The sequence below is a fragment of the Anolis carolinensis genome, chromosome 3, assembly GCF_035594765.1.
Source record: "Anolis carolinensis isolate JA03-04 chromosome 3, rAnoCar3.1.pri, whole genome shotgun sequence".
Classification (NCBI taxonomy): domain Eukaryota; kingdom Metazoa; phylum Chordata; class Lepidosauria; order Squamata; family Dactyloidae; genus Anolis; species Anolis carolinensis.
The window spans coordinates 13,399,763-13,413,391 of NC_085843.1; the positions used below are offsets into that span (position 1 = coordinate 13,399,763).

Genomic DNA, 13,629 nt, shown 5'->3' on the forward strand with positions numbered 1-13,629 from the left:
GCCCATGAGCAAATTTGTAGTAATATAGATTGAATGTTGAGCTCCAACTCCAGAGACCATGTTGGAATCCCTGCTCAGCCACAAAAACCTCCTGGTCACTTTGAGATAGTCACATTCTCATAGAGTCAGAGGAAGAAAAGGGCAAACTCTTCAGAACAAGTATTACAAAAAAAACACCCTGTTATAGGTTAGGCAGTACATATGTATTCTGAAGTAATTTGGCTTTCTTGTTTTATGGTATTATATTATATTATATTATATTTTGGTTTCTTTAAAAGGGGGAGGTAACTTGCCCCTCCATGTGAACTGTGTATATTTTAAATTATCATGGCAGGTGGGAATTCCTATGTTGGCCTCCAGCTTATGAACACTATTCCATATGGTATTTCTTTGCTTTACTGCACACAGTCAAGTTTCCTTTATGTTACATTATTATTAATGCAGAAAAAATGAACAAGAAGGAAGAATAGAAATAATCTTCCAGGGTTTCCTATGTCAGTGGAGCAGTGAATATGTTTGGGGGTTGTGTTTGAACTCCAAAGGAATTATCCAGGGTGTGTCATGGAGCCATTTCTGTCATTGGCTGTCATCGGAATAGTCTCCCTGCCATTTGTTTCAGAACTGTGGGAAAGTGGAATGTTAACTGGGAAGTAGGGAGGTACAAAGGAAAAGGAGTTTTGTTGACTGGTTAGTAGTTAGAATTAGCTACACTAACTAGCTACACTATCACTACACTAACACAGAGACCATCCTTTAATTGGGGGGGGGGAACTATATAGTGGCCTTTAAAATAATATGAGGTTTACTAATGGATACAAAACAGCTAATATTGTCTACCTGGTTACCTGTTTAGAAACATTAAGCTCTTGAAGAGTGCCAAGAATTTCAATAAGTTTTTCAAAGCCTATTGCAATAAACAAGTCTGTATCTTCTAAAAGAATGACCGCAAAGGTGAAGTGATTGCAGACCCTCTAAGAAGTAACTTCTAGATCTTCAGTGCAACCACAAAGAAGGCACCTTTCAGATATGCCTGTGAAGTTGTGGCATCAAGACAAACATATCTCCTGAAAATCTCACTGCCTGGACACTCATACAACCGTACAATCATTGAGTTGGAAAGAGCTCCTTGGCCCCAGTGGGCCACTTGGTGCAGCCTTAATGCAGGATGTAAACTGATAGACCTGAATATCTGAATGTTATAGGAAGAAGGAGAAAGAGAAAAATTACTCAAGCAATAATTATTTTAAATTCTTGAAGTTTCATATTTCATGTCAGCATTTGTAGTATCCCCTAGGTTGGCCAACATCACCTCCATACTACAAACAAAAAACTGAAAGAGTAGAGGTTCATCATGATGAAATTTGAAGCAAGACCTTTCCAAATATCAATCACACTCACCAAAACTACAATTAGCTCCAAATTCCATAACTAGCATTGGCTTCAGTGTTGTTCAGTGACATCAGTGTTGTTCTTGTATTTTATCTTCTAAAAACCTGACCAACACACTTATTTCCCTGGTCTCTTTGTGGAGTTATGGACAATGGTTTTCATATGAAGTATGGATATATCTTCGGAGCCCCCGATGACGCAGTTTGTTTAACCTCTGAGCTGCTGAACTTGCTGACCAAAAGGTCAGCAGTTCGAATCTGGGGAGCAGAGTGAGTTCCCGCTATTAACCCCAGCTTCTGCCAACCTAGCAGTTTGAAGACACGCAAATGTGAGTAGATCAATAGGTATCACCTCCGTTGGGAAGGGAATGGCGCTCCATGCAGTCATGCTAGCCACATTACCTTAGAGGTGTCTACGGACAACGCTGGCTCTTCAGCTTAGAAATGGAGATGAGCACCAACCCCCAAAATTGGACACGACTAGGCTTAATGTCAGGGGGAACATGTACCTTTACCTGTGAATATCTTCAAATCATAAGGATTTGAGGATACAAGAAATCAAGTTCTGTCCAGTTGATTTTGTGGGATGCAATAACACCAGGATCACTTCTATTCCACTTATGTTGGCATAGAAGTGATTCTATGCCACCCTCCAATGTTTTTGATCCAACTTTAACCAAGCTTTCCAATAGATATAGAGCCCAAAAGGTTCAAATTGTAGACCAATTGGTTTTCTCATTGAAAACACTTCATATGAGTGGTTGGTTGTTATTCATTTTATGTCTATATTTACCATAACATTTTATTGATATGTATTTTAGGGTTGATTGGTTTTACTGTGGTATTGTTATGTACTGATGATGTGAATTATGTTCCCCTTTGATATTTATGTATTTGTATTTATTGCACCGTGCTTTGTAAGCCACTCCGAGTCCCTTTTGGGAGATGGTGGCGGGGTAGAAATAAATTATTATTATTATTATTATTATTATTATTATTATTATTATTATTATTATTATTATTATGTTATCTACAGGACATTTTTTAAATGTTTGTCATAGTTTATATTCCTGTCTGTTCCTGAACTTCGGGCTTTGAGGAAGACTGGCATATGGCTATAATGTTGTCGGGCATGGCCCCATGTAAGCCGCTCCGAGTCCCTCCGGGGAGATGGGGAGGGATATAAAAATAAAGTTATTATTATTATTATTATTATTATATAATATATTTTGCTGAACAAGTCCGGATCTTACATATACACTCTTGGCAATTGCTCATAATGTTTCCCCCTAATCAAATTAATGCTCTGCCCACGTTCAGTTGTTAGTCCCAAGTAGGGTACAAGCAATTGTGAAAAGGAAGTCAACATGTATGCAAATTTCGCTGATTCAATAAGTCTGAGGTTAGCAATTGGACTGAGGCCTCTTATGTTTACCTATAAGCATTCTTTTCAATATCACTAATCTCGTACAGAGACAATGACTCAGGCTGCATCTACTCATTTGAATTAATGCATGTCGACACTGCTATAATTGCCATGGCTCAATGCTAAAGAATTATAGGAGTTCTTTAGGCTTATTCGCCAAAGTGTACAGTTTTATCACCAAACTACAAATACCAGGATCCTGTAGCATTAAGCCATGGCACTTTAAGTGGCATGAAACTGCAACAACTCTAAGTGACCTCTCTCCCCATACCACACATCCTAAGCCTGAACAGAATGCTCGGGCTGTGGCGCAGGCTGGAGAGCAGCTGCAATGAATCACTGCAATGAATCACTCTGACCAGGAGGTCATGAGTTCGAGGCCCGCTTGGAGCCTATGTTTGTCTGTCTTTGTTCTATGTTAAAAGGCATTGAATGTTTGCCTATATGTGCAATGTGATCCGCCCTGGGTCCCCTTCGGGGTGAGAAGGGCGGAATATAAATGCTGTAAATAAATAAATAAATAAATAAATAAATTTTCGCATGAAATGAAAGATAAAAAACACATTTCTGAAATATAGTTAACATGCTTACAATTAAAATAAGGCATGGGTTTCTTCTCTGGCCCTATGACAAATTCCAAAACCCACATTGTTGAAAGCCCTTCATCAGGCTGGACAAAAAGGCATGAAAATTGTGTCCGAGTTTTTGAAATCTCTGGATCTCTTTATCAGGCAGGCAGTCTCTGAAAAAGCAACCTGCTGGTGTATTGTGTTTGCTGATTTCAAGAAAGAGTGGTGTTTTGTTTCCTTTTCACCTGTAGATTATTGTACTCTGGTTAAACAATGGTATAAAAATCTTTATTCTCCAAGCGTGGAAGCAAGAAATTGTCAGAAGCCCAAGGGCTGACTGTTTACTGTTATTCCTGAAGGGAAGCTGCTACAAAATTGCAGAGTTCAAAGCTTTGCTGTTGGGAAACATCCCGATCTAAAGCCGTTAATCCTCTGGTATCGGAGAGAGTATATTAGTGAAGGCTACAAACCAAATAATTTACACTTCAGTCCAAGTTTCCCCTTCTGAGCTGTTTCCATAATGCAGCAATATCACCTTACTGGGTCTGCCTGGGATCACGTTTTACTTTGCAATCAAGCCAATCTGCTGCAGAAAATTATCGGATCAAGTATTCATGAGACAAAGTTAATTTGTGCTGCCCCGGGAGAGACTCATTTCTCTAGCTGGATGTGATGAGGGACGTGCCTCGTTTGACTGAGAGCCAATTACAATTCAAATGGGACACCAGGTGTCTTTCATTACCCCCTTGCCCTGTAACCAGCGAATCCTTCTATTATGCCAAACATGGTTTAAAGATTGATGACACTCCAAGTGATTATCCAAATTTCACTGCTACTGGTGGCATCTAGGTATGGAATAGAGTTTCACAAAGGAACAAAAAATTATCAATTTTTCTTTCTTCCATATAGCACAGTTTTGGGGGGCTTTCATATATGTGGACGACTACTGCTTTTCCGTTTTTCTAACACTTTGAAAACATACAAGTGTAAGGAGCACAAAACACAAGTTTCATATTTGAATGCTTCAATTTTGCACTAGAAAGCTAACTGTTGGGGCTTAGTGAACTGCATATGGTCTTCCAAAGGATTTAAGAGAGCCTCCTCATCACCAAATTTGTCAGACCTGGTCATACTTTCCCCATCTGTCACTCAGTAGCCAAATTTCTTGCTTTGCCCACCCCTGATTGATAATGAGGGAATTTTGCAAAGATATACAGTACAACCTCCTGTCTCCATGGGAATACATTACAAGTCCAAGCCTCAAGTCCCCATCACCTGAAACTATAGGTAATAATGAATTCTATATTTTTAGTGCACTTGGGCCAGAATTTCACTGACCTAGAGAGGTTCCCAAACATTTCTAGGTGGGATTTTTTAGCATATGTAAACAAAACAGTGGATATTGAATCTGTGGATACAGTGAACATACTGTAAATTTAGCTGCTACAATATCAACTTTCAAAGAAAAGACACTGGAGGACCTAGAGAGGTTCCCAAAAACTTCTAGGTGGGATAATTTGTTTGAGCATGGCTAAATGAAACAGTGGATATTGAATATGTGGATAGTTAATCATGCTATTCATTCAACTTTCAGAGAAAAGGCTATGTTAATTTCAATTGTGCAGAAGTGCTGGTGCCCACTTACTAATAGATTATTCAGAGAAATGGACACAGAAATGTGTAACTTTTCAATGACAACAGCGACAAAAAATCCTCAGGGCCATTGCATTTACCTATACTAATCCCAAAATAATAGCACAAAACATTCTAAGTCTCAACTAGTGAATGTAGTTACAATGGAGTTCAGTAAGATTGTTGGTTGACAAAAACAGTTGAACTATACCTTCTTGGGGAAGGGAATTATTAGTCAGATGTTTTAGACTTCAGCTTCCAGAAACTCCATATAGCATGGCCAATGGTAAAGAAGCATGGGGGTTGTGGTCCCAAACCCTTGGATGGTCACAGCTTACCTATTGCTATGGTAGGCCACTTTTGACAACATAATGCTTTACAAAAAGGGTAGGCATAGTGTCACTTGTGGGCCACATGCACCTGCGGGCTTCACATTTGTGGCCCTGGTGCCCCACCAGTGCTCCAAGAGCCTCTCTCCCACATTTTAAAGCATGATTTTCAGATACTTTTTGACCTGAAATCACACAGAATATCCCCAAACAAATGCAAAGATAACCCACCTCACCTCTACAAGCAGCCAGGAATCCCGAACCACCCTAAATACTTTAATTTTCCTCTGCTCCTCTCAAAATGGCATCAGAAAGTGATGCAAAGTTACTTGTTGTTGGAATTTTGAGAGGGCTGCACAGGTAAATGAGACCATGTGCACTAGAAATCTCTAGGTCCTCCAACACAACTCCACAGTCTATTTCTGGCAGAATTATCACTGAACACCATAAAGTTGTACCAGAGATACCTAGAGATTCCCAGAAAGACCATATTGATCAAATTTGCACATAATCAAATACGCAAAAGTTAAACCTGCAAATGTGGAGGCAAAAGGTGGTGTAGACTACAATTGTGAGTGTAGAATTATACTCTACAGGCACATTGTATGCTCCCTCCCAGAAAATGACTGAATCTTGTACAAAATATATTTAACAATGGATAACCAAACCATGTACAAAGTAAAATTCAGACAGCCATATGACTGAGGACCATGCAATCATGAATTAAGATAAAGGTTGTACAAGCTTTGCAGCTTATGAAGCTTGTACAACCTTTAATTGCATTTGAGCTACCAGAGCACAGTTCCTTTCTGTGCCGTTCAACTTCCCCATCAAATGAATTCTCACAACTTCAGCTCTGCAAGTGAAAGCTGCTCAAGTCACTGAACCCAGGAAGGAGTCTAATTAACTAGTTCTTTTATGATTGGTGGCAGTCATATCTTAAAACTACTGCCAACCACTTGAAAGGGGGTCTGTCTTTTCTCCCTTTCAAGGACGAATACAATCGGCAGGGAAGATGAGATGACACTATAGTAAAATGATGTGTAGATGTGACTCAATGTCAAACAGCAGAGAAAAATGTTTCAAAGGAGGATTCCAAATATCCAAAGTTCTATTTTTGAATGGCTAAGGTTAAGCTCAGTAGCAAGAAATTTGAATTAGGACTTAAACAGCGGAGTGAAGCATCAGAGCACGGCCCAAAGCCTGCTAAATTTACGGGAAGGAACATACTTTTGAAACATTAAAGCTAGAGACCTGGACAGATACTGCCCTGTCTTTCTGTTTCCTGCTGTCATCTGTTCCCAAGGGCTCTCATTTTAGAAATCTAGACATTTTACTCAGATGAATTGCTGAAAGCATGCAACATAACGAACACAATGAGGGAGAAGAGGTGGAAATAACCTGCACAAGGAGGCACATCATACAATCACACAGTCATAGAAACATAGTGTTGTAGCAGACCACAATAATTATCCAATACAGTCCCTGCTGTGCAGAAATCAAAGCACTCAATTGCCAATTGCATCCAACCTCTGTTTAAAATCCTTCAAAGGATCCATCACACTCTGAGGGAGTATTTTCCACTGTCAAACAGTTCTTACTATCAGAAAGTTCTTCCTAATGTTTAAGTAGCATCTCCTTTTTTGAAATTTTAGTCCATTGCTCCATTTGGAGCAGCACAAAAAAGCTGGCTCCATGTTCAATAGGACATCCTTTCAAATATTTTAAAATCATGTCATTTCTTAACTATGTCTTATCGGGGCTAAACATATCAGTTTCCTAAGATGCTCTTCATAGGTTTGAGCATTTTGGTCACCCTTCTCTGACCACATTTCAGCTTGGCAACAGTCACTCCTTATTCTTGGAGGAGTGAACTGAGAATTTGAAATAGTCTTTCTCATTACCAGTGATGAAATCATGTCTAATGACTAGCCCTTCACCTTCTGTACCTCAGAGAGCAAAACGTCTAAAGTTGGTTCCAATTCCATTTCTGAAGATATCTGTCTTTCCAGCCTAGGAGTGCAGAACCTCTGAGCTGAATTACTTCTGAAGGCTTCATTCATCCTAACTGCCTCTATTCTCCAGTGGGTAGGATGAACAATTGTATCCCCTTATCCTCCCAAGGTATTTTGTCAGAATTTGGCACCTTAATATAGTTTTCTCTGGGCTAAATATATCCTCGAGTGCAGTTACCCTTTACAAAGCTGCTGGCAATATTTCATCAAGATGTTTTCAAAACTGATTTAGTGTGCCCAGCTGAAAAGCTTCGACTTGGACTTGTGTAGCTAAGTGTATGGCTGATATATGACAAAGGCGATAGAAATCTTGTTGGTGTTTTGTACATGTTCCACTGTAGAAGCAGTTGGAGATTTTTGTCTAGTGCAGAATATGTGCATTTTGTTCATGTTGCAGAAGCAGAATTTATTTATTTATTTATTTACAGTATTTATATTCCTCCCTTCTCACCCCGAAGGGGACTCAAGGTGGATCACATTGCACACATATAAGGCAAACATTCAATGCCATAACATAGAACAGAGACAGAGACAGACGCAGGCACGGGCTGGCCTTGAACTCATGACCTTTTGGTCAGAGTGATTTGTTGCAGCTGGCTGCTAACCAGCCTGCACCACAGAATTGAACATGTGGCACCAACTGTGCACATTAAGCATGGATTCATAGGCACATTGACATGCATAGTACAATTTGGATGGAATCTTTATGCATTGTGCACATTTGTGAATTTGTTCATTTGGTTGTGCATTTAGTTGTCTGTTTAGTTGCACAATTGTGCCACTCAATACAAGGGTTGCCCACCACAATCAACATGCAACACCACATGTAGAGATTTAAGTCATGCAACTCCAAAATGGCTTCACTTTATGTTCCTCCTCCTCCAAGAGCATCTCCTCATCAGCCTTCTCTATTCAAAGCATCATCCAAAGAAGTCATATTATTCTCATATACATCACATTCACATGGTAGTGATAGATTTGTGGCTTTGGTTTCCCACTTTTTTTGTATGTGTAATGTTCCTTTTTGTCATTAAGTTCTGCCTGTTGAAATGAGTGCACAAACTAGTTTCTAGAAGTTTGGACATGATCTTTTAGAGCTCTGTTTGAGTCTGCTGTTTCATCTGATCATCAGGGAGAGCCAGCATGGTGCAGTGCTTTGAGCATTGTTGGATCATGACTCTAGAGACCAGATTTTGAATCATCAGGCAGTCATGGCTACCCACTAGGTGCCCTTGGGACAGTCATTCTCTCTCAGGGGAAGGCAAAGGTAACCCCTCTCTGAACAAAACTTGACAAGAAAACTTTGCAAATGGATAAACAATAAGTCAGACACAAAACAACTATGGATGGAGATATGAGGGCATTGCCCCTTCAATAAAAATTCTGCCATCAAACTGAGCTTCCTTGGCTCGCATCCTGGTAGAAAACTTCCCTTAACTTCACAAAGTTCTCGCACTGCAGACAATGAGACTGAAAATAATTCATATCTGCAACCTTTAAAGTTACAGGAGATATTCTGAATAAGAATTCTGTCCCCTCCATGAAATGCTCCTTTAGTCCCCAAGTTTCTTCTTCAAAAATTGGCAGTTATGTTTGTTTGAATTGTGAGTCCCATAATTCAACCCCTCCCCCCAAAAAACAATGGCCAGAATGTTGTTCACATCCTGTTATTGTGCTTATGTTGTATACCTTCCCTTACACCTGAGGGTAAGTAAGTGTGTTCAGCCATTGTACAATTGATATATCCATCCAGTTTGCTGTTGTCTTTAAAAAGCATTATAAGAATAATACCATTTCACATTTCAATTAATACTCTAAAACAAAGTTTCTCAAACTCTGCTCCTCCAGATGTTTTGAACTTCAGCTTCCATAATTCCTTAACAGCTGGTAAGGTGGCTGGGATTTCTGGGAGTTTGAGAAACACTGCTCTAAAGGCACCAGCTCCTGTCTGATCTTGAAATCAGTTAGTATTTGGATGGGAGACACCCCATGGATACCACATTCTGAAGGCTATATTTCAGAAGAAGAAACTAGCAAAACTACCTTTGAGTATGCCTTGCCTAAGAAAACTGTATGAAATTCAAGGAATTGCCAGAACTCAACAGGTTACTTGAAGACACACGTATTCTATCATTAGATCAGACTGTAGTAAATCCATTGAATCAGATGGCTATTATTATTATTATTATTATTATTATTATTATTATTATTATTATTATTATTATGTCACTGCCTTCAATGCATCATTTTATTCACCTGGATTGCAGAAGGAGACAATGAGACAATGCACAATGAGACAAAAAAGCAGGTGCTCTTGCAAATACATTTCCATCTCACAATGTCAGTATTTGGTAGAAAGGTGATGTACTGGGACCATAATCTAATTACACTGTGCAAGCATGATGTATGATTCCCACCAAGGGAGGCATTTACACTGCAGAACTAATGCAGTTTGACATCACTTTAACTGCCATGGCTCAATGCTATGGAGCCCTGGAAATTATAGTCTGGTGAATCCTCTGCTCTTTAGCAGAGGAGACTAAAGGCTGTGTAAAATTACAATTCCAGTTATCCCATATCATTGAGTCATGATAGTTATAGTGGTGCTGAACTGCATTAAATCTATATTGTAGATGCACCAAAGCATACGGGAATGTTCCTTCTCAGCTCTGGAAGAGCCTTTCCAGATGAAATGACCTGATGAAATTTCTTTTTTTTTTCAGTCCAAAATCCTAGGCAAAATTTTCTTAAGGAATCTGAACACAGAGAGTTCTGGGAAAAAAAATATATTTAATGTTGCCTGCTTAGTCTCAAATGAGACACACAAACTAGCCATGCAAATGAGCAACCTAAAAATCCCACTTTTCCATTAATGTCAGTGAAAACAGAAAATGCAATTAAATTTTTCCAACTTACATAGGGAATGGTGTCCAAGGTATCAGTGTTGACGATTATAGGAGCAGGGCTGGCCTGGAGAGAAAAGGAGGAAAAAAGGTGATAGAATTAGATTATGATACTGGATAATTTGTGTAATACTTGTAATTTCCCTTTCCAAGATCTACTGTGATGATACAGTATTAGAGTTAAAACACATTGAGGGGCCAATATTTAACTGTGAAAACTGGTCACCCCATCAGCAGCAAATCCACTGTTATATTAAGTTGATACAATTTTAACTGTTGAGCCTCCATCCTATGGAAATCTGGTTTTTTTCATTTAATGAGGTATTTAGAATTATCTGCTGAAAAGCTGAAAAAAGGAGCCTATTAGAAAATTCCAAATCACTGCACCAAACTGCAAATCCCAGGATTTGGTAGCAGTGATTACATTTTGAATGCTATGAATACCTATCATCATCACCACCACCACCATCACATTTATTCATTTCATATATATTTCACTGTCTCCTAAGAATGAGCCTCATGTCTGATTACAACATATTTAACAATGATACAGAACAACTATATTCAAAACATCACTGAAAATATAAATATAAATGTTATTAAAAGACAAATAAACCATTTATGACATCAAGCACATTAAAAGTAGTTCAATTTAATACCACAATACAGCACAGAATATTCACTAAAACACATTACATTACAAAGCAGTGAGGATGGGCAACTTTTATATCTGTGGAGCACTGAATATACCTGAGGTTTTGGATAGCTTTAAAGATGCTTTCCAATTTGCTGAACCTATTATGGAGCTGGAGTTCTGCACCTCAAACTGCCTCCCACAAATTCTGGGTAAAAACTTGCATCAAAATCACCACCCCACTGACATGGGGTTCTGTATATCTCAGTACTACTTCAAGACATTTCTCTGTCCAAAGATAGTGGCTCAGATAAAACCAATGGTGGTGAATCTACTCAGTTTTTAGCCCAAACTTTAACAAAGCTATCCAATGTGCTAATTTGTGGGACAGGGTTTAGCATCTTGGATTGGACATTTAAAGTTCATACTAAAACTCAAAGTGCATACATTGTTCAAGTGACATTGGAACCTCCAACTTCCAGGGCTAATGGCAAAGTATAAGACTGAAGCCCAGTAGACTGCCAAAATGAATGCTTAGCAATGGTTAAGGATGTACATTTGTTCAACCCATGGCTTCAGTGGGGCACAACCTGGGGATCACAACCAGATACAGTGAAGACATCTGCCCTTGTGCTTTGATACTCTGTCCAGTGTGGAACACATCCCACTATGTTAAAACAGTGGTTGTGCCTTTTAATGAGACATGCCACATCATCACAGGATGTCTAGGCCCTACAACACTGGAGAAATTATACTGTTTAGTTGGCATTGCACCACCTGACATCTGCCAGGAACTAGCAGCCAGAAATGAAAGGACCAAAGCATTGACATATCTGGCTCATCCTCTGTTCAGATATCAGCCAGGACGCCAATGCCTTACATCAAGAAATAGCTTTCTAAGATCTACAGAGATACTCGCAGGAATGCCTCAGAAAATGAGAGTCCAAAAGTGGCAGGCTAAAATCCATAACCTCAATCCATGGCTGCTACCGAATGAGAGACTCCCTCCTGGGCACACAGAAGTCTGGGCAACTTAGAAGGTGCTGAACAGATTGTGCTCTGGCACCACGAGATGCAGAGCCAACTTTAAAAAATGGGGCCACAAAGTGGAGTCCACGACATGCGAATGTGGAAGAGCAAACCACAGACCACTTACTACAATGCAACCTGAGCCCTGCCACATGCACAATGGAGGGCCTTCTTATAGAACACCAAGTGGCCAGGTACTGGTCAAAGGACATTTAGTATAATACCAAGTTATACTGCTTAACTCCTTACCAGCTTCCCATATGCTTTATCTAATAAGCCAGCAGTATGCTTGAAGTTGAAAATTAAGAGAACTGGAACATGTCACCCCTATACAAAATACAAATTACTGTACTAATAGTGTAGGCCATTCTTAGAATACAACACCTTTGCCTTGCAGAAAAACCAAGTCTGCTCAGACCATCCTGAATACTTTGTAATTTACTGACACATTTTGCATTCCATTTAATTCCATATTTCATTCTTTGTGCTGATTTTTCCCCTTGGTTCATGTTCTCATCTCCGTTTGAAGACTTTTTTCCTTTCCTTCCAACAAACCCATGATCTCTCTTGTAGAGAAGGATAAAACATTGGCATGGCCTCCCAAAATAAGATTTCTGCCCCACAATGAAATGTTTAAATCATTCCCCAAATTTCTAACACCACAGCAATTTAAAATTCCATTTAAGTATTTAGAAGAGCTTTCCAAACATTTAATGTTGGTGACACACTTTTTAGGCATGCATCATTTCACAACACAGTTATTTTGTTTTAGTATCATACCGGAGGTTGAATCAACCCCTTATAAGACACACACACACATATATTTTAATAACTAAATGTATGCATATGTATTTTACTCTCCTACATGCAGCTACACCCCGGAATTCCAGCATCTTTCCCATCACCTCTGTAACCTAACTAAAGGCTCTCTTCCTTCTGGTACATCTTTTGCATTATCTGCAGGTTTAATAGGAAGCAAAAGCTTCCAGCTGGGATTTTGGACTGCCTTGCAGATAAGGCAGCTGACAGTCAGAGTGACAGATTGGAATCCCATCCCTGGGACAAAACTCACCCAGGCAGTCTTTTTAAAGAAGTGGGATACTAATAGCTTTTGGCTTTTGGGAAGGACTTGTGATCAACCATCAAATAAAGCTATGGGCATTTTGTAAAGAAATATACTACTATTTCCCCTTACTAGCTATCAATAACATGCACACCCTATAAACTGCTTTAATTTTTTTTAAAGAAATTTTTTAATCAGTAAGTGGGAGGGTGGACTTTTGCATAATTGAAAAAGAAAATCAAAATACATGGAATGCAGTGCAGCATTCAAAACAATGTGTGTGTGTGTGTGTTTTGAACGATGATATCGGTCCCCAAGTACAAAACAGTGTGTAGCCCCCAGATAAGCGTTGGATATGTCAACTTGTGTAACGTTGCAGCAAATGATCAGAGACAGGGACTTTGAGTTCAATAAAAGGCCAGTGCCCAATTTAAAAGGAAAAAGGAAAAGGAGAGGGGAAAGGTAGGTGATCACTTGGTGAAAGATACAGCAGGGAAAAATGCACCAGTCTCCTTTTTATTGTAGGTCATCGCGCAAAATTAGATTCACTTGGTTTAATGTGACAAATGACAGATTATGTGCTGAATGCTTAAGGAGGAAAGTAGAAGGAATTCTGTTTGCTTGGTATTTATAAATGAACT

General features: G+C 39.2%; 1 protein-coding gene across 26 annotated transcripts in view; it reads right to left on the reverse strand.

Annotated features, from left to right (window-relative positions):
* dlg2 (discs large MAGUK scaffold protein 2) overlaps positions 1-13,629 on the reverse strand; it is a 1,295,060-nt gene that overhangs the window by 363,289 nt on the left and 918,142 nt on the right. For all 26 annotated transcript variants that reach the window (XM_062977087.1, XM_062977095.1, XM_062977092.1 and 23 more), the window contains one exon: positions 10,276-10,329. In XM_062977087.1, coding sequence (XP_062833157.1) covers positions 10,276-10,329 — 54 coding nt within the window. The remainder of the gene's footprint in view (positions 1-10,275; positions 10,330-13,629) is intronic.